Source organism: Carassius carassius, chromosome 2 (genome assembly GCF_963082965.1).
Source record: "Carassius carassius chromosome 2, fCarCar2.1, whole genome shotgun sequence".
Lineage (NCBI taxonomy): Eukaryota > Metazoa > Chordata > Actinopteri > Cypriniformes > Cyprinidae > Carassius > Carassius carassius.
In genome coordinates this window covers 43,623,553-43,649,009 of record NC_081756.1, presented here as the reverse complement: position 1 = coordinate 43,649,009, position 25,457 = coordinate 43,623,553, and the positions used below count along the sequence as shown (strand labels likewise).

The window sequence follows — 25,457 nt, the reverse complement described above, 5'->3', positions numbered from 1 at the left end:
TGCGTTACCCCCAGCAATGATAATGAGTTTCTAAAAAATGTAGTAGCAATAGTAATTCAGAACTAACATGAGCCTAAAAATAAAAATCAGTCATCGTTTGCTCACTCTCATGTCCTTCAAGACCTGTATGACTTTTTTTTTTCTGTGGAAAACAAATAGATATTCTGAGAAATGTTCATGCTGCTGATTTCTATAAACAAAAGCAGACAGTGGCAAGGGTCACAGAAGACTTTATATACAGCATACAATTCTTGAAAGTTGTTTTTTTATAGCCCACTGTCATTGCGTTTCATTTTATGGAAATAAGCAGCATGAACATTCTTTAAAGTTTCTTCTTTTATGTTTCTTGAAACTAAAGATCATAAAGGTTTGGAACAACATGAGGGTGAGTAAATAATGAAGTTCCATTTTTTGGATGAACGGTTCCTTTGAGCAGCATGTCTGGAAGGTTCCTTACTCCTCACTTAAGGTAGTTCTCTTCTTACTTTGGCTCTGCTGGTAATAACAAATCTCAGTCTGGGTCAAATTCCCTCAGCAGGAATAAATTCTCCCTCTCCCTGAACCTGCCACATCGCTGAAGGAGTGCGCTCGCTCTGCTGTTTTGAGAACTTTCCTAAAACAGGAGCCGCCCGTTATCTGCAGAAGGTAGGAATGCTGTAAACACTCGTCTTCTCTCAACTTACTTGCCTTTTGCCTGTGATTATCACATGCAAATCTCAGCGCTCATATACAGTGACGGCAACTCTTGAGGGACTGACTGGTGCACTCAAGTAAAAGAGCAGAGGATAATTATAGATATCAGTTAAGACTGATTAAAAGGTTCTTCCAAACCTCTTCTGGCCAAGTTGACCGGGCGGCGTATCGTGGCGGCCCGTTCCAGAGAGCACGACTTCATCTCTCCACAGATATAGTTGTTGCGGACCTACAAATTAGAAATCTTACATTTATATTCACGACTCTAAATTCTGATTGGATGAGCCTTGTTTTAACCACAACAACAACTTCATCACTATAACACATAGCTTTAAGGAGCTTATTGCTTTTTTTAAAAACGGTGAAAACATAAATAAAGGAAAAGAAGCACCAAATAGTAGAATTTAATAATAACAGTTTAAATTATCTGTAGGCATTTGTGGTTGCAAATCAGATTACTGTTTTACTAAATTAATGTGTATATTTATCATTATTGATGAGTGTTATAAGCAATAAATCACTTGAGGTTGTGCACTGCAGTGATTTTACCATTTTATTAAGTATTGTGATAGTAAATAGTAATGCCATTTCACCTGGTCGGGCTTCACACAGTTTGAATTGAGGTTGGGATAGCGTGTCCCTGGATCTATGGTGTACGAATCAACGTTTTTGGCGATGTTTTCAGGTGTTGTCTGAGGTAGCAATCGGTACAGACTCTCCCTAGAAAATTAACAACAAAACAACTACATAAACAGGCTATTGATGGTATAATAAGTACCTGTTAACATTCAATACGTTTAAAATCGGAGGAAAAAAATGTATTAATCATTTTCATAACAAAATTTGTATAGATCACAGGTTTCTATATTCATCTGGAGCTGTGTGTGCATTTATTGTTTTCACATGTGAAATTTGACCTTTACTGACCTTTCTGCCAACACCTCGAGTGGATTTCTACCCTGCGCCCAACTTTTCACCATCCAAGCCGTGTCAAAGGCTGCCAGGAAACCACGGGCACAGCCGGTCCCCATAGGCCAGAAGGGCTACAGTGAGACAGACAACCACAAACACATGTCACAAGAACGATTATTTAAGTATAACTGCACAGTAATGTAATCTCCTCACCTCTAGAAGACTGTCTCCCACTAGTGCCACCAGCACACTGTGACCAAACCTCTCACGGATGAGAGCGGCACTTTCGGACGCGTGCATGCTCGTGAAATCGAACATGGCCACATCAGGCTGAGCGCAGTGGTTCATGGCGTAGTCCAGCATGGGCAGCTGGTAGTGGGTGGAGTAGTCGGCTGCCTCTCGTGCGTATGCCAGCAAAGCCTCTTGGTTCACATTCTCACTGTTCAGCAGTGCCTCAGTGTCGATATAATCCTAGTCAATACAAAACATTTGGTTACCACACCAAACACACAGTATGTCTATCGACTGAAATTAAGCTGTGATAGCTGATTCTTTAACTAAGACTGCAAGCATGTCAAAACTAATCTCTACTGCTGTAATAGCTGGTTCTTCGGTCAACATGAAACAGGATTCTCAATGCATTTTACTTCTGAAATATAAATCAAACAAATACTATGAAAGAAACATAAGGTGGGACTTTTATGAACTGTGCATTAACTGTGCACTGAAAATCAAGCAGTGAAGCAATTTTGTTACCATTTGTATGTTTAAAACAAAATTAATGTAGTGTGACCAACATGAAGAAACATAGGAAATGAAAATACACTCATGAGTGTGCGTCAGTGTCAGTGAGTCTTTTTGAACATGGCAAGGTTCAGGTTTTAAAATGACTAATTCATGTTCAGGCTGTAAAATTGGCAATTTAATTTGAAGAATTTAATTGTAAAATCATGGTACAATCACCAAAAGAAGAATTAATATATAAAAAATGTTTTATTTTTTTATATTGAAAATTTTAAGAAATGTACGTCCATATTTTTACAAGCTTTAAGTAAAATATGTTATTACTTGAGGAGTACACCACATTTAATTTAAAGTCATTAAACTTTTGTTGAAAATAGTAGTGTACTTTTTCGAAACCACATCAAAATCATATGTACATTTAAGCTACATAGTTTGAAAAAATATATTAAAAATGATATATTTTTCAATTTCTTTATCTTGGACACTGCTACTTACCTTTAACTCTTAAACATAAACCTCAACATATGCTAAAAATAACACTAAAAAAAATATTATTGTCTGAAAATAAGTCTTAATCTCTTATGCAACTTTGTTCCTCAAGAAAATGTATCTTGTTCTATGGATCCTTAAAAAAAAAAAAAAAAAACACTGGGGGGTGGGTTGCAATTTTATTTGGTGACACTAGTGGTGCAGAAATGATTCACCTTGACCAGAAAAATCCAGATCTTTGCAAAATGGACTCTAAATAAAATATCTGCCTTCAGACAGTAAAAAAAAAGCCTTGAGGAAAGATTGGATGACTTTCCAAAGCTGGCCACAATCCAAAATCGGATTTTAGTGAACACTCTCAGCCGCACACTCAGTTCTAGCACTCGACTAACTGTGTGAATCAGATCAGCACAGACAGTGCCAACAACCCTAATGTGCGTCAAAGATGAGGCCCAAGGACTGAGAGTACCAGAGAGCGTTTGTGATTGTGTGCCTCCAGCCTCTGGACATTTTGTTGTGTTTTTAGGCGTCCCTTCCCTCCGTCTTGCAAGAAGCTGAAATAAAGAGTTCACTCAACACTTGCTACAGAGCAAAGCACCAAACTCACATGAATGATGACACCCTTGTCCAGCAGGCTCTGCTTCTTAGCTGTCATGACAAAGTAGTGCGTGTTGTCTTTGTAGTAGACAATGTTCTCTAAATCAATCCCTGCAAAGGAGACGAAATCACGGTATTACTTAAATCAGTGTCAGAGATTCTCATCTGTAACATCTTCATGCCTGTAATATGACAAAACACAGCTCGTGAGGTCAGAGTGAGTTTAATACAGGATTTTAAAGGAATTCAGTTTCAGAGGGGTACGAGTCACGATAGGTATACAAAGCATATGTTTTTGAAGGGGAGGATGCCCATGATCCCCTGGAGGATAAACATTTACGTAACAAATCAGAGCAGGAGGATGATAACTGAAATATAGCCGTTCCTAACAGCAGATAACACTGACACGCTTGTGGAAAACATTGCGGGAAATACCGGGAAGAGGTCAAAGTACATAGCTGTGAGTATTCAGAGACATTTCTTTATTATACAGAGGGCTGGATGCTTAGTTTAGACTAATGTGGTGTATTTTTAGTGGCTAATGTGACATTTATTGCTCACCGGTTTCCTGTTTGAGATCCTGAAAGAATTTCTGGTTGAAGATGAAGGCAACTCCACTTATCTCTTCCACCTTTGCCTCAGCGGTGGTGTTTCTGTTGATAAAGTTTGCTGTTATGGCGATGGCCAGTTTGCCACGAAATTCCTTCCTCCTGAATCCTGAGAAAGAGAGAGAAGAGGAGGAGAATTGAGCAAGGGGAAAAGCACTTAGAAGTTTTTAAAGCAATAACGTTGCGTTTGCTTCCTCGTGTTTGAAAGAGGTAAACGAACGCCGCACAAACATGCCGCTCTACCAGTATTATAATCTTATTTTAGGTTCACAGAGTTCACACTGAATACTGCAAATCTGAAGATATGTTGGGGTTTAAAAGACAATTAATATTTAGTAACATCATCAATTTAACTGTACTGATACTACTGAACTGAATTGAGCTGGACAAACATTGCATCATTGACACTTAAACTGAATTCAAACAACTCAACAGAGTTGAATTATGATACCATTGTCTTCTATAGAGCTGCTTTAAAGCTGAAATCTAATGTGTATCATGATTAATTTTACAGGAATGACACTGCTATTTTCCTGTTTATTAATATGAAGCTGAGATTTTTGAAAATGCCTTTCAAAGTGAGGACCTTTCAAAAGATTATTTCCTGTAATGCATGGTGACAGGTAAAGTAGAGATGCTGGAATTCGGTGACATCACAAACACAATTTGAAAATGATGACAAAATGTTCATATTTGGGTGAACTATCCCTTTGATCACTGAATATGAATATACCGAGTCTGTCAAGTATATCTCTTTGGCTAAAGAGAGATTGGTCCGGACAAGTCCCAAGAGATCAACAAAATAATGTTTCTCATTGTTTGTCAGTTTTTTGTTTTTTTTGACAGAAACTCTGACTCAGAAAATATATTTTTTATAGCATTATGCCTGATTAAGATGTGTTGGAGCTCAGTTATGAAAAAGAGGGAACATACTGTGTCTTTGTGTATTAGAACTAAACACTAATGGCAAATAAGTTCATCCCAATTTTACAAAAATGGCACAAGCTGTTCATTTTTAATGGCTGATGAGTGAGTTGACTTGGGTCGAGGAGAATTGGATCTGCTTTCTCATCCTGCTAGATAATGTATGAGAATCTACAGAGCTTCTCTATATGAACAGACACCGATTTGATTAAGAGCCAGAACTGTTCCATTACTGCCATGTTGTTAATTCACTAAGGCATCAGTTCTTCTCTTCGTCATCTACTTTTCAGTCCAAATCCAGCTGTTTTCGTCTGACCCCTGCTCTGCTTTCAAATTGGGATAAATTTAACCTTCCCTAGACGTCTTGAACTAGCTCACTTAATGTCCAAAAGGAGCTGGGTTTCTTTTTCCCCTAAAGTTACTCATGATTGGGCAATGGGCAATAGTTTAGAAGGCCCCACAAATGACCTTTTTTGGAAAAAGCATTTGGTTAGGGATAAGTGAAAATATGACGAACCTAGAAAACAGAGTCCAACGGACACACATCATCAGCTGAAAAGTGTTCAGAAACTCTAAGAGCACATGTTGAATCGCTGATCTCATGTGTAACCGTTGGGTGGCTGGTGACATCATACAGTCTCTCTTTACACAGCAGAACACAATTTTATGGCTTAATAACCTTCTTGGATAAAACAAACCATTCTAGGGACTTCAGCCAAGAGCACGGGCCAAGTTTTAAGAGTTGCCGAGGTTGTTTTAATGATGGAAAATGCATAACAAAGAGAGGTTTTGGATTATATCTTAAAAAGTTTTATTAATGCTGTTTAAAGGAATAGGTCACCCAAAAATACAAATTTGCTGAAAATACACTCACCCTCAGGCCATTCAAGATCTAGATGAGTTTGTTTCTTCATGTGAACAGATTTGGAAGTTTGGATCTTGTGTTTACCAGTGGATCCTCTGAAGTGAATGGGTGCCATCAGAATGAGAGTCCAAACAGCTGATAAAAATATCACTATAGCCCACGAGTACTCCACACAGTGGGTTCACAGGACATTATAAGACTGGAGAGTGGGTTACCTGTGGATTATTGTGATGTTTTCATCAGCTGTTTGGGCTGTCATTCTGACGGCACCCATTCACTGCACAGTAAGTGATGTGATACTAAATTTCACCAAATCTGATCTGATGAAGAAACAAATTCATCTACATGAGAGTGAGTAGATTTTCAGCACATTTCCATTTATGGGTGAACTATTCCTATATTTTCCATTTTGCTCATATTCTGACTTTGGCACATAATGAAATGAAATGGCACAGAATGAAACCTCAAATTTTGTGACTTGTTGAGAAGTGTGCTATTACATATTTTGAAAGACCATGAGACATGCTATTTTCATGTACATGCTACCATGTTTTAGGAAGGTATATTTTTGGTTACTGCTAGAACGGTGTAATCATAGAGCAAAGATTATTATAGCCTCTTAGTTACTGTGCAAACAAAGGGCTGCATGTGTGTTTATTGTAGTCGGCATTATAGGTGTAATTCAGCACGGCATACACATTTTATTTCTCCTGAGCAGTTCTTTAATGTTGACTGAGCAGCTATTACATCATTTCCACCCATCTGAGCTTATACCTTCTAAAGAGTTTCGTCTCCCATCAGCTCCCACCACAACATCAAAGTCGAAGCCGGCCACAGGGTGATCGGCAGGCCGGATCTCTGCCCTCCAGCCCGGCCCTGCGGAAAACAAACACATTCATTCAGCCTGAAAAATGACAGATCATAGCAGAGATCTCGTTATTATCTCCTAGAGAACAATGAGGTTTTCAGATGCTTTTCAGATTACTTTTCAGAGATCGATCCAAGTACTCTTTTAGCTTTTCTTCTTGAGTTTTAGAATAAATCTCAACAGTGTCTCAAAATGACCTCCGATTTGGCAAGATGTCAAAGTCTGAGTTTTAAATATGAATAAGACTTAATTATCTGAGCTGTTACCCACTTACATTTTCTAGCTCTTTACTCTTGCATGCCAGCTATGACTCATTTGTTAGGAGAAATAAAAATAGTCCTGCCATTCTACTTAGAAAACAACCCTAGCAATCTTTGTATTTCAAAAGAGATTTCAACAATGCCTCAAACTCCAAAAACTGTTATCCACGTACATTTTATAGCTCTGTAGTCTTACTGCATGCCAACATTTGATTCTGTTCTTTCTATTTTTATTTCCCATAAGGAATTTCAGAAGCATCTGAGAGTTGATACAAAACTTGGAACTCATTTAATCTCCCAAGCAACATCTGAGCACTATTTTTTCCTCCGGGGAGGACAGGAGCTGGGAGGAGCGATAGGTTAACAAATACAAATATCTAAATATTTCAAGACACTTCACCCAATTTCACTTCTGAAGGAGTGCTCTTGCTGAACCACAGGTTGTTTTAAATGAAAATAATCTGCTAAACGAAAACATATTTTTCTAACAGCTACATATTTCATCGAGATTAGGTCATGTTACTCCTGTGTGCATTATGCAATCTTGCCAAAAATCGCCATGCATTCCAGTCACAGCAAGTCATTCAGTTATTAATAATAAAAGCAAACCATCAATGTCAAACATTTAAAGTACAACTTTAAAGCAAAATAAACATAGCGTTTAAAGTCATTGTACAGGGTCACAGCAAGCACACGTTCTTAATTTAGAAAGCTATTTTGGTTTTATCAGCCTGCTGTCATTGCTGTTGAAGGGAGAAAGATAGATTGCTAATGGTCTAGAAGTCTAAGGGAGAAGCTTACGCAATGTTGTTCTTCCATAGATGACCAAAGTGGCCACATATGGAAATGCACTCATTGGACCTACAGTATGAGTGGTGTTTCTAATTATCAAGATCTACTAATTGGTTAGAAATCTCAAGAAATCTTGTGAAATTATCATCTTTTCACACTGAGGACAATTGAGGCACTCAAACACATCTCACTGATGCTCCAGAAGGAAACAAGATGCATTAAGAGCTGGGGGATGAAAACTTTTGAACACAAAGATGTCCAAATTTTTCTTATTTTGTTGAAATATAATTGTTTTCAATTTAGTTCTGAATTCGTAAGAAACAGAAGACACTTGTATGTTTCCCCGAACACAAATTAAGTACAATTTACCTTGATCTTCAAATTCCAAAAGTTTTCACCCCTTAATGCTCTTAATGCACCTTGTTTCCTTCTGGAGCATCAGTGAATGTTTAAACCTTTTTTAATAGTTGTGTTTGAGTCCCTCAATTGTCCTCAGTGTAAAAAAAAAAAACTGGATCTCAAAATCATACAGTCACTGCTGGAAAGGGTTCAAATATGCAAAGATCCTGGAAAACTGAAGAATCTGCAGGACCTTAAAGATTTTTCTGAAGAACAGTTCTCAGTTTAACTGTTCAGAACAACTCATGCCCAACCATCACAAAACAGAAAGACAGTCGTGGATCATCCAGGTAACCACACACAGTATTAAGAACTAAGGGTTCCCAAACGTTAGAATGGGGTTATTTTAATAATAATTTCAGCAATTTTTTTTGTCTTGTGGACTATATACAAACATCTTTTATGTACAATATCTTACTCAGGACAGTACTAAATAACATGCATTTAGTATGAACATGCTTTTCTTTTGTTAAAATTATTCACATTTTCACAGATTCTGCAAAGGGGTTCCCAAACTTTCGCATGCCACTGTATGTAGTCATAAAATGACACTTAGATGCGGAGGGGAGAGTGAAGTGGATCTGCACACTTTTCCATGGGCATTAAAACAGCTCTGCAGGTGTTGTTTGGTTGTCATGGAAAAAGCTATTATAGTGAGACAGGAAGCCCTCCATCCGTTCATCTTCCTGGTAATGACAGACCAGCTGAGGAAACCTTAAACAGCTCATGAGAAAAATCAAAAGTCCCTAGATTCATCAAGAAGATTATGTGGTTTCTAATGAAACTATGGGATATAAATTTAATTAAATCAAAGTAGTGGAATATATGGGCATTCTGGGTATAAACAGGCTTAGAAAGCAGACTGAGTAGTTGGTGCATTTATTATATCCAGTGAAAAGTTTGATTGCTACATAACCCCATATTATCTTTTGTGTTGTTTTTATACAGTAGTTTTGTGTCATCATCTAGCTTTTCAGTAGCTAAAAACAGCAGAGCATGGCGCTAGCAACACCAAGGTCATGAGTTCAGTGTCCAGGGAACGCAAGAACTGATATAAAATGTGTACTTCGAATGCAATGCAAGTGTCTGCCAAATGTTAATGTAAATATTTAGTATTCTAGAAGTAGCGATAATAAACACGGAGTAGGTGTGTCCAAACTTTCGACTGACTGCTAGTCGCAAGAACGTCTAGTCTGGATCTGGGGCTGTCATTCTCACCTTCATTCTCCTGGTCCTCTGGAGGCTCCACCAGCTTGATGAACTCCACATTTACGTGAAACTCCACACCCAGAAGCAGAGCGATCTTCAGGAGCATGAGCTGGAGCTGCCGAATGCCTGCCAAACCCAGCCAGAACAAGAACCATTATCCTCACAGTCACGCTAACACTGCCTCACTTATAAAAACACCAACCAGGGGAATTAACAGATGTGAGAACAGAAATATTGTCATTAGAGTGGCAGGATAGTATTTTCACTTAGTGCTTCTTCATTTGGATCGTTCATCTCAAAAACTGAAATACTATCATCATCTCTTTTCCATACAGTGAAAATGGATAGGGTCTGTCAAGCTCCTAAAAGGACATTAAAGCAACATGAAAGTAGTTCGTATGACTTATGTGCAATATTCCAAATCCTGAAAGGTCATGCGATAGCTTTATGCGAGGAACAAACTGAAATGTAAGCCTTGACAGCCAGTGGTCGCCATCCACTTCACTGTATGGAAACAGCAGCCTTTTGAACGGTTTTTAACAGAAAGAAAATATTCTGCGATAGATTGATGGTGCGTAAGACTGTAAATGTATTATCTATATGTTGAAATATAGTTAATATGCCACTAAGTCAATACATTTTATTGAAGTTCAGCTATGAAATAAGGATGTTGATGTGAAGCAATAACTTAATGACTTTAATAAAGAAAATTGAACGAAATATACATTAGAAAATATATTAGAGTTAAGTCTACTTGCCTTATAAGTTATTTGTACTTTAATATTTATGTTAATTCAAGGGGAATTAACCGTTATAGTATTATTTATATATTATTTTGGTTACGGTATGTATTTTTTTTAATTTTCATTTGATTAATTTCTAGTAGTTTTTTCTATAAAAAGGGGATGTGCTTTTGTCATTTAAAAGAAAATACTATTTAGATTTATTTTTATTTTAAGTTTTTATGTATGTCCAGTTAGTCACTTTAGTGCTTTAACTTAATTAGTAGACAACTCAACATTCTTTTTATTTCAGCTTTATTTCAATAATCATGTTTATAATAGTATTAGTTTTAGCTATCTATAATAACATGAGGGAATGAGTTTCCTCAAATTAGTTGAATAGACTTAACTTATTAGGATATTTAATGTAGGTTTTTTGGTAAAAAATCACTGTAGATAACCTTCTAATGTCGCATACACTGCATGTATAGATAAAGGAAGGGCTTGGAAAAGAATCAAAAGGAGAACTAAAAATGACTACTGCTTTAAACAAGGAAGTTATGATAGGTTGCTTATAATATGCAGAGAATGAGAAGTAGTTTCAGTTAACTCACTGATGTGGTCTATTGCTCCAGCACAGAACTTTCCATAGAACTTCTTGGCTCCTAAAGCCCTGAGGTCATGAATAGTGTAGGGCCAGAGATGTAACACGTTGTTCCTGGAGAAAGTATCTCTCTTCTCTATCACCACCACTTTGGCTCCGAGGAAAGCTAACTCGATGGCAGTCCGCAGGCCGCAGGGGCCCCCTCCAATTATCAAGCACTGAAAGTTACAATCAGAAATTGAGAGAATCAGCAGGGTAAGAACTTAACCAAGGTCACTCTTTTCATTTAAAAAACAGAGACAGTACAGAACAAATGGGTGATGCTTTTGTTTTCATTGCCTTTTAAAATTCCACAAGTATATATAAAAGAAGGGAATACAGAGGTCTAAGACAACTCTTTCTCTCAAGGATCACAGTGCACTTTATAATCTTTATTGAAATTTAAGAAGCCTATTTTACTCAGCGGTGAACAAACAGCTTTTGCCCACTCTTTCAGGAAGTATCATTGAAAGCAGACAATCTTAGCAGACAAGCTCAAAGAATGTGAAGCACTAATGCAAATGTTTATCCAAACACCACATAACAACCAGTGCCAATAACTGGAGGCGCGTGTGTGATTTCCTCAGCATTAAATCACAGTTACAGTCCTTTCATTTCAAAGGCATGATTCATGAATCGGGCTTGCATGACTGGATGAAGTCAAGACGTCAGGTTCCGGGACGTGTCTGAGAATGCCTGCTGTGGGTATGACTTCATCCTCTCTGGTTTACTGATGAAAGATTACTTTTTATGTGGGGAGATGATCTCCACACAAATCTATTCTTGAGTCACAGAAGAGAGCCACATCTTGGACTTTCATCATGCAAAGCTTTAGCTCATTTTTAGTCCAGATGGTACAATGTGACTTTTTTTTCTACTTGATCTATTCACTTCCTACCCCTCCTTTGATTTCCGTCAACTTTAGAATGGTTAATTGACCTCAAAATAAGGAAGCAGCAGTGAGGGCAGCTAGCGTTTCCTGTCACAGTGTGTACGGCAAAGACTCTCAGACTGTGCTGTGATCAATATTGTGATACACTCGGGTTTCAGCCCCTCCTGATCCTGGATCTTATTATGTTTAATGCCTATATCACCTCATTGCCTATATGCATAGTTGTCCCTGGCAGTGTGTCAGTTGTGGCTATTTACAGATCCCAGCCTGCTAGAATCACAGATAATGTCATTAAAAATAAGAGATTTAGTCAGTGATTTGTGTGTACAGTATGTACAAATGTATTTAGAAACAACAAGAAAAGTTTAGAAAAATATATATTTGTGTGTGTGAGAGGTTACTTAGCTAAACTCTTGGCTCAAAATTGTCAGAAGTCTAAATCTGTCAGAATCTAAATCAGACCAAACATCCATGTGGGGATAAAAGGTAAAAGTAGTCATTTTATTTAAAAGGTTGCAATCTGCTTGTCTAATACTTTAAGACTACTAATATACAGTACTATTAGTATAATAAGGCATCACCACATTTAGAATGTGTGTCAACATTTTTGATGATCATGGAACAACATTCCAATCAACCAATCAGAAATGAGATATAACTTTTTAGAAATGATCTGTTTTAGGCTTACAATCAGGGTTAGGTTCTTCTACACCCTTGTTAATCAGCTATCATTTCCCACTGATTTTAGGAATAAATTATGGATAGGGTTCGGTTTAGGGGTAGGGATTGGGTTAAGTCTATATTTTTAATAAAAATGTTGATCCAGGATCAACAAAAGATGTTGATCCTGGAACATGTTGTACTTGGCAAAATCATGACGACCATATTTGTAAGTAACATGGTTGAAAGTATAGTGTGTGTGTGTCATTACTTAGATATTCTTTGGGGGGGGGAATGTTCCCAGTTTTTCAGAAGGAAGTTAAAACTGACTAAATCTCCCAGGTAGAAATACCTGTAATTTTGACCTTGTGGGGACATTTTTGTGTGTTTGTGTGTGTGAATAACAGGGTTGACAGTGCCAATAGGAATGTGACTGTACTGTTGAGTAAGAGGCTTAACGGTATTAAAATGAGTCTACAAAATGTAAATTTTTAAGTAACAGGGCTGAATATATTAACACCAATTTTGTATTTTTAAGTAACAAGATTAGGAGTATCAGTAGGAGTTTGTTTGTGAATTTGTGAGTAACAGGGTTGAAAGAATCAATAGAAATTCTGTATTTTAAATAAGATTGCAGGTATCAACAAAACTGTTTGGATATTTGTGAGTTAACAGGGTTGAAAAAAATGAATATACATTTTGTATCTGAAGTAACAAGACTTCTATTATCAACAGGAGTGTGTTTGTGAGCTGCGGGGCTACAAATATTATACAGCAGTGTTGCAGTAGTGGTGAAAGTATTGGGGTTGGAGGAATGCATACAGAGAAAACAAGAATGTATTAAATGCCTGAGGGGAGATCTGTTATTCATCAGTGCTGCAGGTATGAGGCTGGCAGACACAGGTGGCCACTGCACTGTCTGGACAGGTCTGTCTCTGTACTGCTGCTTTTGATTACACTGGCTGGACCAGTTACCACCAGAACAGACTGACAGGCCAGGTGCACAGTTTCTGTTTGACTTTACCTTAACTAAAAGCCACAGAGAATGAACAAAGGCAGCCTATTCAGAAAAGAGCCACGCAACCAATCCATCCCCATTTACCATCCCCACAGACTAATGAAACGCTCCATCAGTCAGAGCAGATATGAACACAATGATAACTCTTTTGTTTCTGCTCATCCCCACCCTGAAACCGAACAGAAGAGTAATCCAGTGGTGAAGTTTCCTGTCGAGTCAGCATGGAGCTGTTTCCTGTCTATCAGTGGGTGCTCAAAATCAAACATGTTTTTGGTTGCCCATTGTAATAGAAGTATCAAAATACTTTTTGTAATGAAATTAGACGTTTTCATAATGAAATTAAATTGAGCGCAAATGGAGGCTTATACCTCCTGTTTGTCTTACTTGAGAAAAAAAAAATCTAGCAATATCTGTTTCCACCAGAGTTTTAAAGTGATACTCCACCCCAAAAATAAAATTTTGTCATTAAATCACTTACCCCCATTTCGTTCCAAACCCGTAAAAGCTTTGTTCATCTTCGAACACAATTGAATATATTTTGGATGAAAACCGTGAGGCTTGTGACTGTCCCATAGACTTCCAAGTAAAATACACTGTCAAGGTCCAGAAAATCCGTGCCACAAAGATATATGTTTTCTACGTATATATTTACGCTTTGATTTGAAAGAAAACAGCCCAGTTGACACAGAAGAGTGTAAGCTGCCTGCGTTCTGCTCTGATTCTCCAAAATGATGCTACGCTGATGTGGAGTGACAAAATAGGATAAATTAATGAATTAAGTAGTTATTTTTGTTTTATTCGTGTACAAAAATTATTGTTGTCGCTTCATAAAATTACAGTTGAACCACTGAAGGCAGAAGGACTATTCTGACGATACTTTTCATACTTTTCTGGACCTTGTGAGTGTAACTTACTTGGCAGTCTATGGGACAGTCACAAGCCTCACAGTTTTCATCCAAAAAATATTACATTGTGTTCCAAAGATAAATTAAGCTTTTATGGGATTGGAACGACATGGGGGTAAGTGATTAATGACAAAATTTTCATTTTGGGGTGGAGTATCCCTTTACAAGAGATCTCAAAAATGTTTCAAATTGTTCTCAGATTTGCCATGAAAGCTATGAAAGAGCAACCTAGAGAAATAAAGAAATCTTCAGTATGTCCTCTATTTAAAATCCAGCCAAACACTTTACAGGCCAACATCCGTTACAAAATCCCATCACACCACTGGCACTTAAGGCTAGTTCAGCCTCTTTTATCTCATGGAAAAGTCTACAGGACAGGAACTGGTGGCATAACCTACCAGATGAGACTTTCTATTGACAGCCACGGTATGTGTTGAACCAAAAGTCACTTTGCCCAAAGCCCAGTGGAACAGAGACCACCTCACTGCGGGACCAATAACTTAAACAGACGTTCCATATCATACTAAAATTAACAAATGCTAATATATGTTTGGACATACACTGTTGTTCAAAACTTTGGGGTCAGACTTTTTATTATTTAAATTTATACTTTTATTTAATAAGGATGCAACTAATCAAACATGACAGTAATTTCTTTTACATTATTAAAAAATATATAATGTAAACTGGAGGCGACGTCCAATGCCAGAGGGACCCAATGGCACGCTGTCAATAGAATGAGCAATGTGTTGTGTTTATTATAATCGCAACGATTATAGGGTGCATTATAAACAAATTAATTAATTACAATTACTGCATTATATTTCCGCCAGTGCAGATTGGTGGCGTATCGTGTGGTAAACAGGAAACAATGAGTGACGTTCATGCGCGAGAGATCACTTCCGGCGCTTTCCGTGCTTGCGCCCTCAGATCAGTTGGACGTGGTTGTGTACAAGAGTTAAAAATGATATAAATACTGTTTGTTTTCTTACACAAACCGCTCGTTTCGTGTCTTAGGTCATCAATGTGTAATTACGATGGGGAAATGTTTAATTTGGACTCCTCTGTGCATGCTCTTTGAGGTGGTGACCATAGACCTCCATTATATGAGTCACAGACAAGAACGGTTTGACCTAAAAATATCAAAATGGGAAATACTGCGGAAACAAAGAAACCTACATCTTGGATGTACTTGAGGTAAGCTAAAACATACCAAAATTTCATTTGAAAGTGAACTACAGTATCCCTTTAAGTTTCAATACTATTTCATAATATTACTGGTTCTGTTGTATTTTTTATCAAATAAATGCAGCCTTGGTGAGCAATTGGAGACTTCATTCAAATATGTGGAGCTATTATAAATTTTTTTAAAAAGACCGTAATAAAAAAGTCATGAAACTGGCACAGCTAAAATTGTGTATCAGAATCAACTATTCCTGAAACCTCTGTAGTAATTCACCAAATATAATTTATATATATGTATGTATGTATGTATGTATGTATATATATATATATATATATATATATAGTGTGTGTGTGTTAATATGAATGACACAGGAATCAAAAATCAAAAAGCACTCACTGCCTGTGTTAAAATTCTTTTTGCTTATTTTGTTTGCAGTGACTGTCTAAACTTTGAGATAAAGCCTCTGAGTTCTCTGTAATAGTAATAAAGCCAGTATAAAACAATAAAACAGGCAGTTGAGCTGGCCCACTGGTTGATAAAGAGAGAATGAGCTCATATCCTGGACAGACAGTTGTAGGCTCAGTGATTTTGTGTCACTCTTCCTAAACCACACCTTTTTTCCCCCCGCAACTCAAGTCACAACAGGATGAAGGGGCAGATGGTCTGTTATTCATCAGGATGTTAAAACACCTTTCCTACGCTAGTTTAATGTGCAAAACTATATGGAGGTTGGATTCCAGAAAAGTAAAGACACTCTCTGTTGCTTTCAAAACATTGCTTTTTCTGTTTCAGCAATTCAGAAAGGCAGCCTCTGACTCAACCAACAGCGTGTGACAAGCTGTTTGTCTGATCAATGATGGATGGAAAGAACCCTAAAACTTCAAACTAGTGAGGGCCAAATACTTAATACAACTCTTTAAATTATCTTATGAACCATTTTGCAGTTACAGCATACCTGGCTTGTCTGAAACAGTGCCATCAGGCAACACTGTTCTGGCTCTGATTAAAGTGTGCAGAACAGCCCCTCATCAGGACTACTGTATATACTGTAATTACCATCTTTATTACAAAGAGGTAAATTACACATTAAAAAGAGCTGCATAATTGCAATGCTTCACACCACAAACGTTGGTGGGCCGTTTATTGCTTGTATGAAGTGCACTTGTTTAATTATGCTCTTTGAAACACTTTAAACGCTTATTAACAATAAGCTGGGCCTGACTCCATGCAGCCTTTCAAAGTGTATGTGTGTGTGTGTGTGTGTGTGTGTGTGTGTGTGTGTGTGTGTGTGTGTGTGTGTGTGTGTGTGTGTGTGTGTGTGTGTGTGTGTGTGTGTGTGTGTGTGAGAAGGGGGAAGTTCTCATAATGAACCAGCCAAGAGTCTGATTTTCTTAAATAATCAGATCTGCTGAGTGATGCTGTCTTTGGGAGAGTGTTATTATGAGTGTAACTCACTGGTACACTGATCCCAAGAGAGGCTTTTAGATATTAAGGGCTCTAAGATGTGCAATTGTAAAGGTTATTATTTTTATGATTTTATTATACATAAGCTTTAAGCATAAGCAAAAATGCATAAGAAATATTAAGACTAAATTTAAAAGGATAGTTCTCCCAAAAATGAAAATTGTCATCATTTATTTACCCTCATGTCATTCCGAAGACATCCGTTTATCTTATGGGAACACAAATCCATATTCATCCATATTTTTAATATTTTCTCATTTTCACCCATCCATCCATCAAAAGTCAAAGCAGCCTAAGTTTTCAAGATTCAATAACTACATAATTTTTTTTTAAAGCAACCCATATGATTCCAAGTCTTCTAATGAAAAAAAAAATTCTATATGATGAACAGATTTAATTGAGCTTTTATTCACATGTAAACAGTGATCAATACAGATAAAGCACATAGAACACACTAACATAAGCTGAAATGTGCATGCTTGATACGCAAGAAGCAGTGAGGTTTATTCTTGAGTTTAAAACTTGCATATTGAGCTTACACGACATGATGGTGATTAAATGATGACATTTTTGAGTGAACTGTAAGTTGACACCTCTGCAGTGCAATGCTTGGGCGGTTGCTAGGGTGTTCTGGGTGATATGGACCCCACAGTATATTAGAAAATAACTTACTTATTGATCAAAAATAAAGTCAATTTTACAAATATCCATGTGTGTATTTTAAACCCAATCAGAGACATGCTATACCCACTACATTGGAAATGTTTAATAGCAACATCACCAGCATCACTGTTTAGCAGCATTTAAAAACAAGCTGACTCCTCTTTTGTGGGATAAACAAAAGGTTCCATAGAGTAAGTTTTCACAGTTATGCCATTGAAGAACCATTTTTCCCAAAGAACCTTTTAGGGAATTTTAAAAAAAACCACTTAAAATAACCTTTTGTGAAACGGAAACATCTCATAAATCCTAAAGGTTCTTCATGGAATCATATCTGCCAATAAAGAGGCTTTATTTTTAAGAGTTTTATGGGATCGTAGGAACCCAGGCTCACTGGAAATATGTGCTTGAGGTGACATTTCTGCAACACCCTTACTGCATGTTTCATGCCAGTTTCAAAGTTAAACGTCCAGTGAGTGGTGCTAAACCTCGTGTTCAATACGTGACGGACACATTTATATTAAGCTGGTACATGCACTGAAGCTGCGATGCTTCAGGTTCATACTGGACGGTAGAGAATTCAAATGTCTGGAGAGTGTCTCCAAGTATAATTTGGTTTTTGTTGCATTATAATTTTGACTTTAAATGTGACTGAATTTGAAGTGTGATCAATGTTTGCGTAAATAGATGCGCTGGGGAATTTGGCTATTAATATGTAACATTTTAATTATATTCTACAAAAATGAATGAAATGACTTGGGAAAAGGATTCGTTCATTTTGCTGTACGAGATTCCACGATCTGAGTCAGCAAAATGATCCGAACTTCCCATCACTACTGAAAACTGCAGCGATTTGTATGCATATGTACTTTTGCAGAAATGTAGACAGTGGCACGTATTTCCAATGAGCCTGAGTAGGAATGTAAAGTATCCATAAACGGTCACTCTATTTGCACATATTACTCATTTAATGCGTACAGCTCTTCACGTAGTAGAAAGTAAGCATACTCAAGTGTGGGATCAGTTTTTGTTACTGCATCAGGAGGAATGCGAAATTTGTGGCATTTGCACAAATGTGAGGAATTCATTATCAGTAGCACAAATGGCGCAGGACTTGTGTGTTAGTATGAGCAATAGTAGATGTTTGCCTCACCACACACCACAATTAAACTACAATAAAAGAGTCAGAGAGCACTCGTCTAACAAACAATATGTGTCCATGATGTCATACAGTATAAATCGATGTCATTGCATACAAAAATCAAGGAAAATCTGAGATGGAATCTATAAAACACCTAAATGTGTGGTTTATGAAGATCTCAACAAAGGTTTACCAGCTCATTTAAACTTTCTAACATTTTCCATTATTGTTATTGTCTTGGCTTTTTGCAAGCTTACCTTAATGCCTTCGCAGGCTTTGCCATTCTTGTACTCTTTGTTGCTGGCTCTCTTGTCCAGCTTACTCCAAAGGGCTTTGGCTTTCCAGCAGGTCACCGTGCTCTTCAGACCGCTGTAGAAGGTGCTGTGCTCCAGAGGGTCAACCTCAAGGTAACTGCACATAATATTGAAGGCCTGCAGGGTGCTTTTGCAGTCAGTGGCCTGAACAAAGTTCTCAAATAGCCGTCCTGTCTGGTTCTTCTCATCTTCGGCTTTGCCCATTGTCTATTTTGTGAGAATGTGGACACTATGCTTGTGATATCTTGCTCCACTGAACAGCTACGCCCACACTTCGGTCTACTCACCCATTGCGAAATCTGAAAAAAGAATTAAATGTATTTTAGTTTGAATTAAAATAAAATAAAAAAAAGTACAGTTTGAGGCTTGGCCATTCAAAACTTGTCACGTCATCACTACTAAAAAAGTTAGGTCAATGACTTGACGCTCCTATTTTTTCTTTTGTTATTAATTCTTAGAAAATAATACAATAAAAATAAATATACATTTTTTTTCTGGCAAATTAAAATCGTGTGATGCAACCAATATGAAAGAAAAAAAAAACATTAAATAATACCATGTGTCAGAGTCAACATGTCTAAAAATAACAGATCAGTTTTACCCTTTAATGAAAAGGCAAGGTTAGCGGTGTAAAATGTCATATGGTACACCTAAAAAAGTATGATATTTATAAAATAGTAATTCAGATATAATTCATTATACAGGTAAAATAAAATATATAAATAAAATATATAAAACTTTGTATATTACTAGTGATTAAGGTGTACACCCTTTGAAGGTGTAAAGAAAATAAATAACTTTTTGTTTAATGTTTACACCACACTTTAATAATTGTTATTCAATTTAGACTTTTCTTGAAAACTGTATAAAAAAAAATATTTAAAAAAAATATGAATACAAAAGCCCTATTTGGACAGTAATTATTTATCACTGGAAGTAAGCTTTTTGCAGTATTTACAGGGGATGGTCTGTGATTTTATTGCTGTCTGAATCCAGGACGTTGGTGTTTTTCTCTCACCACCGTGTAAAAATCCCCAGCCGAATTACCTATTGCTTTTTGACAAACATGAAGGTCATTTCCATCCGAATTCACATCTTTGAGTTTACAAGAAGAAATCAATTCAAAATTCACAATTTAAATCTTTTTTGACTACTGCTGAACACCGTACGGTTGCACTTCACTGTAATTTGCACGCATATTTATTACTGAAATGCTGGAAAGTGTTTACAAGAAAAATATTTCACAGCTGCTCCACCACAGTGAGTGGGAGCTGTTAAGAACAAACAAAAAAAAATGCACGTAAACATTTGAAATGGGTCATTGTTATGGCAGCAACAGGTATGCATTTTTTATGATTTTAAAATAGGTATTACATACAGTACACACTGTAACACGTATAATTATTTTTAAACTAAATTTTGTTTTTACAGATTCACATGAGAAGCAAGTAGCCTACCATCTGAATGTGGCTACTGACTACATTTCTAAGAACTTGCACATGCCTTTTATACATTTTTTTTATTCTTTTTTTAGCTTTATCTTTGACACACATTGACGTGGCTGCCAGGAAAAATGTAAATGCCGTTTGTTTTAAATCCACTGCAATGTAGGTCGCCATACTATATTATTGAATAGGCCAGAAGGCCACACACACTGCAGAAACAAAGTCCTTAAGATGTAATCGGGTTCATTAAAAAGTACATCAACAACAACAGAAGATGAAATATCTTGTTTCTTTTGTTTTTTGACGGACAGAAAAAAGCACAGCCTGTACCGGTTACATCTTGACAGCGGTTTTACGTTGAATACATCAGATAATCCATTCACAGAATCTTACTGTTGACTGGAGATAACAGCTGATTTAACCAGACTGCCAGCCGTGCACTTTTGCAGAGTGCATAGAAAAAAAAAAACTGTTTGTTTTGCAACTTTGCCCTGCTGAACTGTGAACAGGACAGAGGTGCTCTTTTGTAGGCAGTTGGGGACACATCGCTACCCTGGCAACAAACTCCACTGGTGTGTATTCTAGTAGACTCCCTTATAAGATTTCAAAGCCCCTCCACTTCCTTTAGATAATAAACACACTTTATAGATGTCACAAAACATAAGAACACTTTCAAGAATAAACCTAATACCACATAGAAAAGTCCTTTACTGTAATTATACACACACATACAGTCTGTGAATATTTTATTAGATACAAAATGTCCATAATATGCAAAGTGCTGAAAAAGAAATCTTGTGCTTTTCTGTTTGGATATGAAGATGTAGAGTTGCCCTTAATACTAGACTCATTATACTCCAGAACACATTTTTCTTTGGGACAGGACATCCTCTTGATTTTTGTGGTGAGTCAGTGTCTAATGGTACAAAGGGAAAGACAGAGATATGTTGCTCTCCACTTTGGGGAAAAAGACCATAACCGCATCAGCATTACAAACAAATGCAAAGACAACAACTGACAACTGAAGTTAAAAACATAGGGCAACAGGGCTAACAATAAACTAAACAAGACACAGGTGAACTCAATCTTTAACTATAGAAACAAATCAAGAGTTTAAGTAACCAAGAAACAGGAAACACAACCACAGAACCAAATAAACTTCACAATAAGAGTCTTTAGACAGAACAACACAGACAAGACGTAACAATACAATAGCTCAGCATGACCAATAAGCTGAAATTAAACTTTAAAAAATCTCAAGGCACTTAGTTTGTCTATGCAAAAGACTGAACATAAAGAAAATGAAACAGATGAGGATAAGTAAACGCAAACCAAATTGTAATTATCAGGTGAACTACTGCTTTAAAAACAAACCTGGAGTTGAAACATAGGCAGTATGTGTATACACCATTAATACTGTTATTAAATATCTACTTCTACAGTGAGACAGACAATTCAGTCTGCATTTTGAGGCACGATGGCAGCTCTAGTGAGGCCAGATCTCAGTTGGGTGTGTTTATAGGACACTGTTTTGCTAGAGGTGGTCCAAGTGAGGGGATGTGTGAGCTCTTGTCATGTGGGTGTTAGATGAAGTCCACTGGAGACAGACGCACTAATGCTGGCGTACACTGCATTCCAGCAGCCAGAAGCCGAACATAGTTGTGCATCAGAGCACACATACACAGATATGAGTCACTATTTGCGTGACTGTAAAAAACAGGCTCTGCAGAGGCAAAGCAGTTGACACAACTGAAAAATATGAGGCTGCAAACACCTTCAATGTACTCCAAATAACCAATTTATTTATGGATCATTGAATCATTCATCAAAACAATGAAAAATAATAATAATGAAAAGGAAAATGGTTTTGAAATGTGCAAAGTTTTTGTACAATTTGTATTCATGTCATGTGGTGCATTCAAGTATATCATTACTTATTTTCCATAAACCTTGAATACATGAAAATGTATGTATTAATCTGTATATTTTCAAAAAGCTTTTTCAGTGTATTTTTAAATGTATTCACAAATATCATGCTGAATCATATAATAATAATAAAGTGTTTCGGAATTGTTGTTTCGCATTATATTTTACAATCCATTACTACATAAGTGTGTTCGTTGCACCACATGACTTCAATCTGGCTGACAAAAAAAAAAAAAAAAGTTTTATCAAAACTGCATCGCTGCTTATTATTTTCTAGAAGATAATAAAATAAATGATGCCACACTACTTAAAGTTTTCTTGTTGAGATCCTTTAAACAGGCTTTTTTCTTCATTATGATTTCAAGACTGTTCGACCTCCCTAATTTTTCTTTTCTTTGTTCTCAGTGAATAATCCAAAAGGTTGCACTGTTTTATCTCTGTTGTATACTGCACAATTTGGTAAATGTACAAGTTACCCAGGTTTTCATGCAAGCACAAAATGTGCATACTGTGAAAGTACACACACTTTGTGTAGAAATAGTAAGAATACTATGTTAGCAATAGCATGTTAATCCAACATAGCTGGAGACTTTCAGCTGAATTATTTTATTGCAAAAAAACTTGTTAAAGCATTACAAAGATGCAACTTCTTAGCCACAATAGCAGCTACTGCATCCAAACGCATAGCAGCTATAATATGTGTTTTTTTGAGAATGTCTGCTTGAAAGGCTTAATTAAAATGTGTCAATAACTATAACTGAGTGGCTGGCATGTCAAGGATGCTTCAAGGATGGAAGAAAACAGCTATTAGATCCATCTGCAGAGGCATTCCTCTTGAGCAGTGGAAGGAAGCACACACGCTCCCTCCGTTTGCTCTTTCAGCTGAATCTGCATTGTGCTGACTTACATACCATGACTTCACCATCTGACAGAATGGAAAGGGCCACTGCGGGCAGACGACACTAACCCACAGAACACCAGTAAAATGTGTGCACATACACAAACATGTATCCCAGCATGCACACACAACAGGGAAAACATTACTGGGAATAATTGTGGCAGTGCACTTATTAAAATACTATCAAGTTTGCCTTTTTAATGCATTGATGGGAATTCCACTGATGTTAAATGTCTTCATAATAGGTCTGCCTCAGACGCCTTCAATTTCTACATAATTCTACATACATTTCAAGTTGTGTATTATGAATAAACGTGAATATATATGTTTTTTTAAGAAATCTAAGCTAATCAAGGCTGCATTTATTAGATCAAAAATACAGTAAAATGAGTTAATATATATATATATGCACAGTGGCTCAAACAGTTAATGAGAATGACTGAACTACCGCTTTGATATTCTCGTTACAATTACTTTGAGCTTTAGGGTTTACAGTGATATATTCATAAAAGAAAATCACATGCCTAATCATACGTGAGACACTGATTTAGTTTTCATGTGTGGAGCCAGTTTGATGAACTTAAGTCACAGTCCACACACCCTTTATTATCATTAAAAGTCCAAGACACAGTCCACCGGCTATATGACTTAAAGAAAGACAGATCTCACACATGAAGCATGCAGCTTGCCGTGGTTGCTGTAGAGAGCTTCCAGCTATCAGACCAAACAAAAGGAAGCTGATGTCAGTGAGGAAACAGAGAGAAAGCTGAGAGCTGAACGTAACGGACTTAATTTCCACCCTATACAAAAGAAAACCAGGAAGGAACTCCCATCTGATAAGAAGACATTAGGCCTGCAATCTCAGAAAACAATGTTTCCCAGCATCCCTCATGGGCTCAACCTTTCCCCAAGCTGCAAACAGGCTCCCAGTGTCTCACACTTGCAGGAAAGACACTGCTTCACGAAAGACTGCCAAGAGAAAAGGAAGCCGTCTTGCAAGTACAAAGTACAAACAGTGTGTTATCTAAGTGGCCTCAGTGAAAATCTCTTAAGAAAGTCATTCATTCACACAGAAGTGAGAGAGCGAGACAGAGCAGCTGTGGGCCGTCTTAGAAGTAGCCTGACCCTTTCCAGAAGGAAATATATCTTAGGACACTCGTGTAAGTTTGGCAAAGCACTCAGGAGGATAACGGTTTCCAGAGATGGTTATAAAAATAGTTTTTAATAAAAAAAGCCTCATTCTTTAACTTTGAAGAATATGTTAGTGAATCTAACAGAAAATGTTCCATAACAGTAATGATAATTACAAAAAATTATCATTACAGTAAAATTATATTAGAGTAAAATAGTAAAAAAAATTTTTTTTTAAATATACACTAAGTACCACTGAATATATTAAACCCAGGCTAATAATAATCTGTCTTAATAAAGACAGATTATCAATTAATAAAGTTATCTGAGCAATACTTTGTTATGAGGACCTCAATACACTATACCATAGTGCATGATTTGTAAAATAATACAAATAAATAAAAACTGTCAATTGAATTTGATTTAATGGTGACTTAATACTATGGTTTTCATTACAATCAAAAATTACGTGCATTTCGAAATTAAGCAAGTTTTGTCCATTTAAATTTTGTGATACTTATCTTAAACCTGAGCTTTTCATTCTGTCAAATCAGTCAAATCGCATCTTTTTACATAATGCATGCTTTATACAATACAGACTGTTTCGAAGCAGCTACACATTTATAAACAGGGAAATAACAATGTTAATGTTCTAAACTAATCAATTATTAACCAAATTTAATTTCAGCTATAAACCAGCTCTACAGAAAACAATAAAGTCATTATTCAGCTCAAGTCAGGTCAGATGTAATCTCAATTCAATGACTCACATCATTATCCAGCTCAATTTAGTTCAGATTTTGTTCTCATCCAGAGTCAGTACAGTTAAATTGATCATATTACTGAATATTAATTGTCTGAGCAAGAAAAATAAATGTATCTGGCTATTAACGAGACTTTCCTAAACTGCTGGAAAGGAAGCTGGGACTCAAGGAAAGGTGTTTTTACAAGGGGAAAAGGAAAGTTCATAGGTCTAATCTAAAACATGGCTCCAGTCTGGTGTCTGTGCTACTTGTCATGTCTTTATCCAGTTGCTATGGAGACTCTAAATATTATGTTGAGTGTGATGCATTAAAACCCTTTGTGTTAGTT

At 36.7% G+C, this 25,457-nt stretch overlaps 1 protein-coding gene across 1 annotated transcript in view; it reads right to left on the bottom strand.

Moving 5' to 3' along the window:
* Nucleotides 1-25,457, bottom strand: part of LOC132099092 (F-actin-monooxygenase MICAL2-like) — a 48,513-nt gene that overhangs the window by 18,730 nt on the left and 4,326 nt on the right. The window contains exons 2-11 of the mRNA XM_059505540.1: nt 18,909-19,264; nt 10,697-10,904; nt 9,370-9,486; nt 6,607-6,708; nt 3,997-4,152; nt 3,446-3,546; nt 1,819-2,076; nt 1,621-1,736; nt 1,287-1,413; nt 832-922 (exon numbers count right to left, since the gene is read on the bottom strand). Of these exons, the coding sequence (XP_059361523.1) occupies nt 832-922; nt 1,287-1,413; nt 1,621-1,736; nt 1,819-2,076; nt 3,446-3,546; nt 3,997-4,152; nt 6,607-6,708; nt 9,370-9,486; nt 10,697-10,904; nt 18,909-19,169 (1,537 nt within the window). The 5' untranslated portion in view covers nt 19,170-19,264. The remainder of the gene's footprint in view (nt 1-831; nt 923-1,286; nt 1,414-1,620; nt 1,737-1,818; nt 2,077-3,445; nt 3,547-3,996; nt 4,153-6,606; nt 6,709-9,369; nt 9,487-10,696; nt 10,905-18,908; nt 19,265-25,457) is intronic.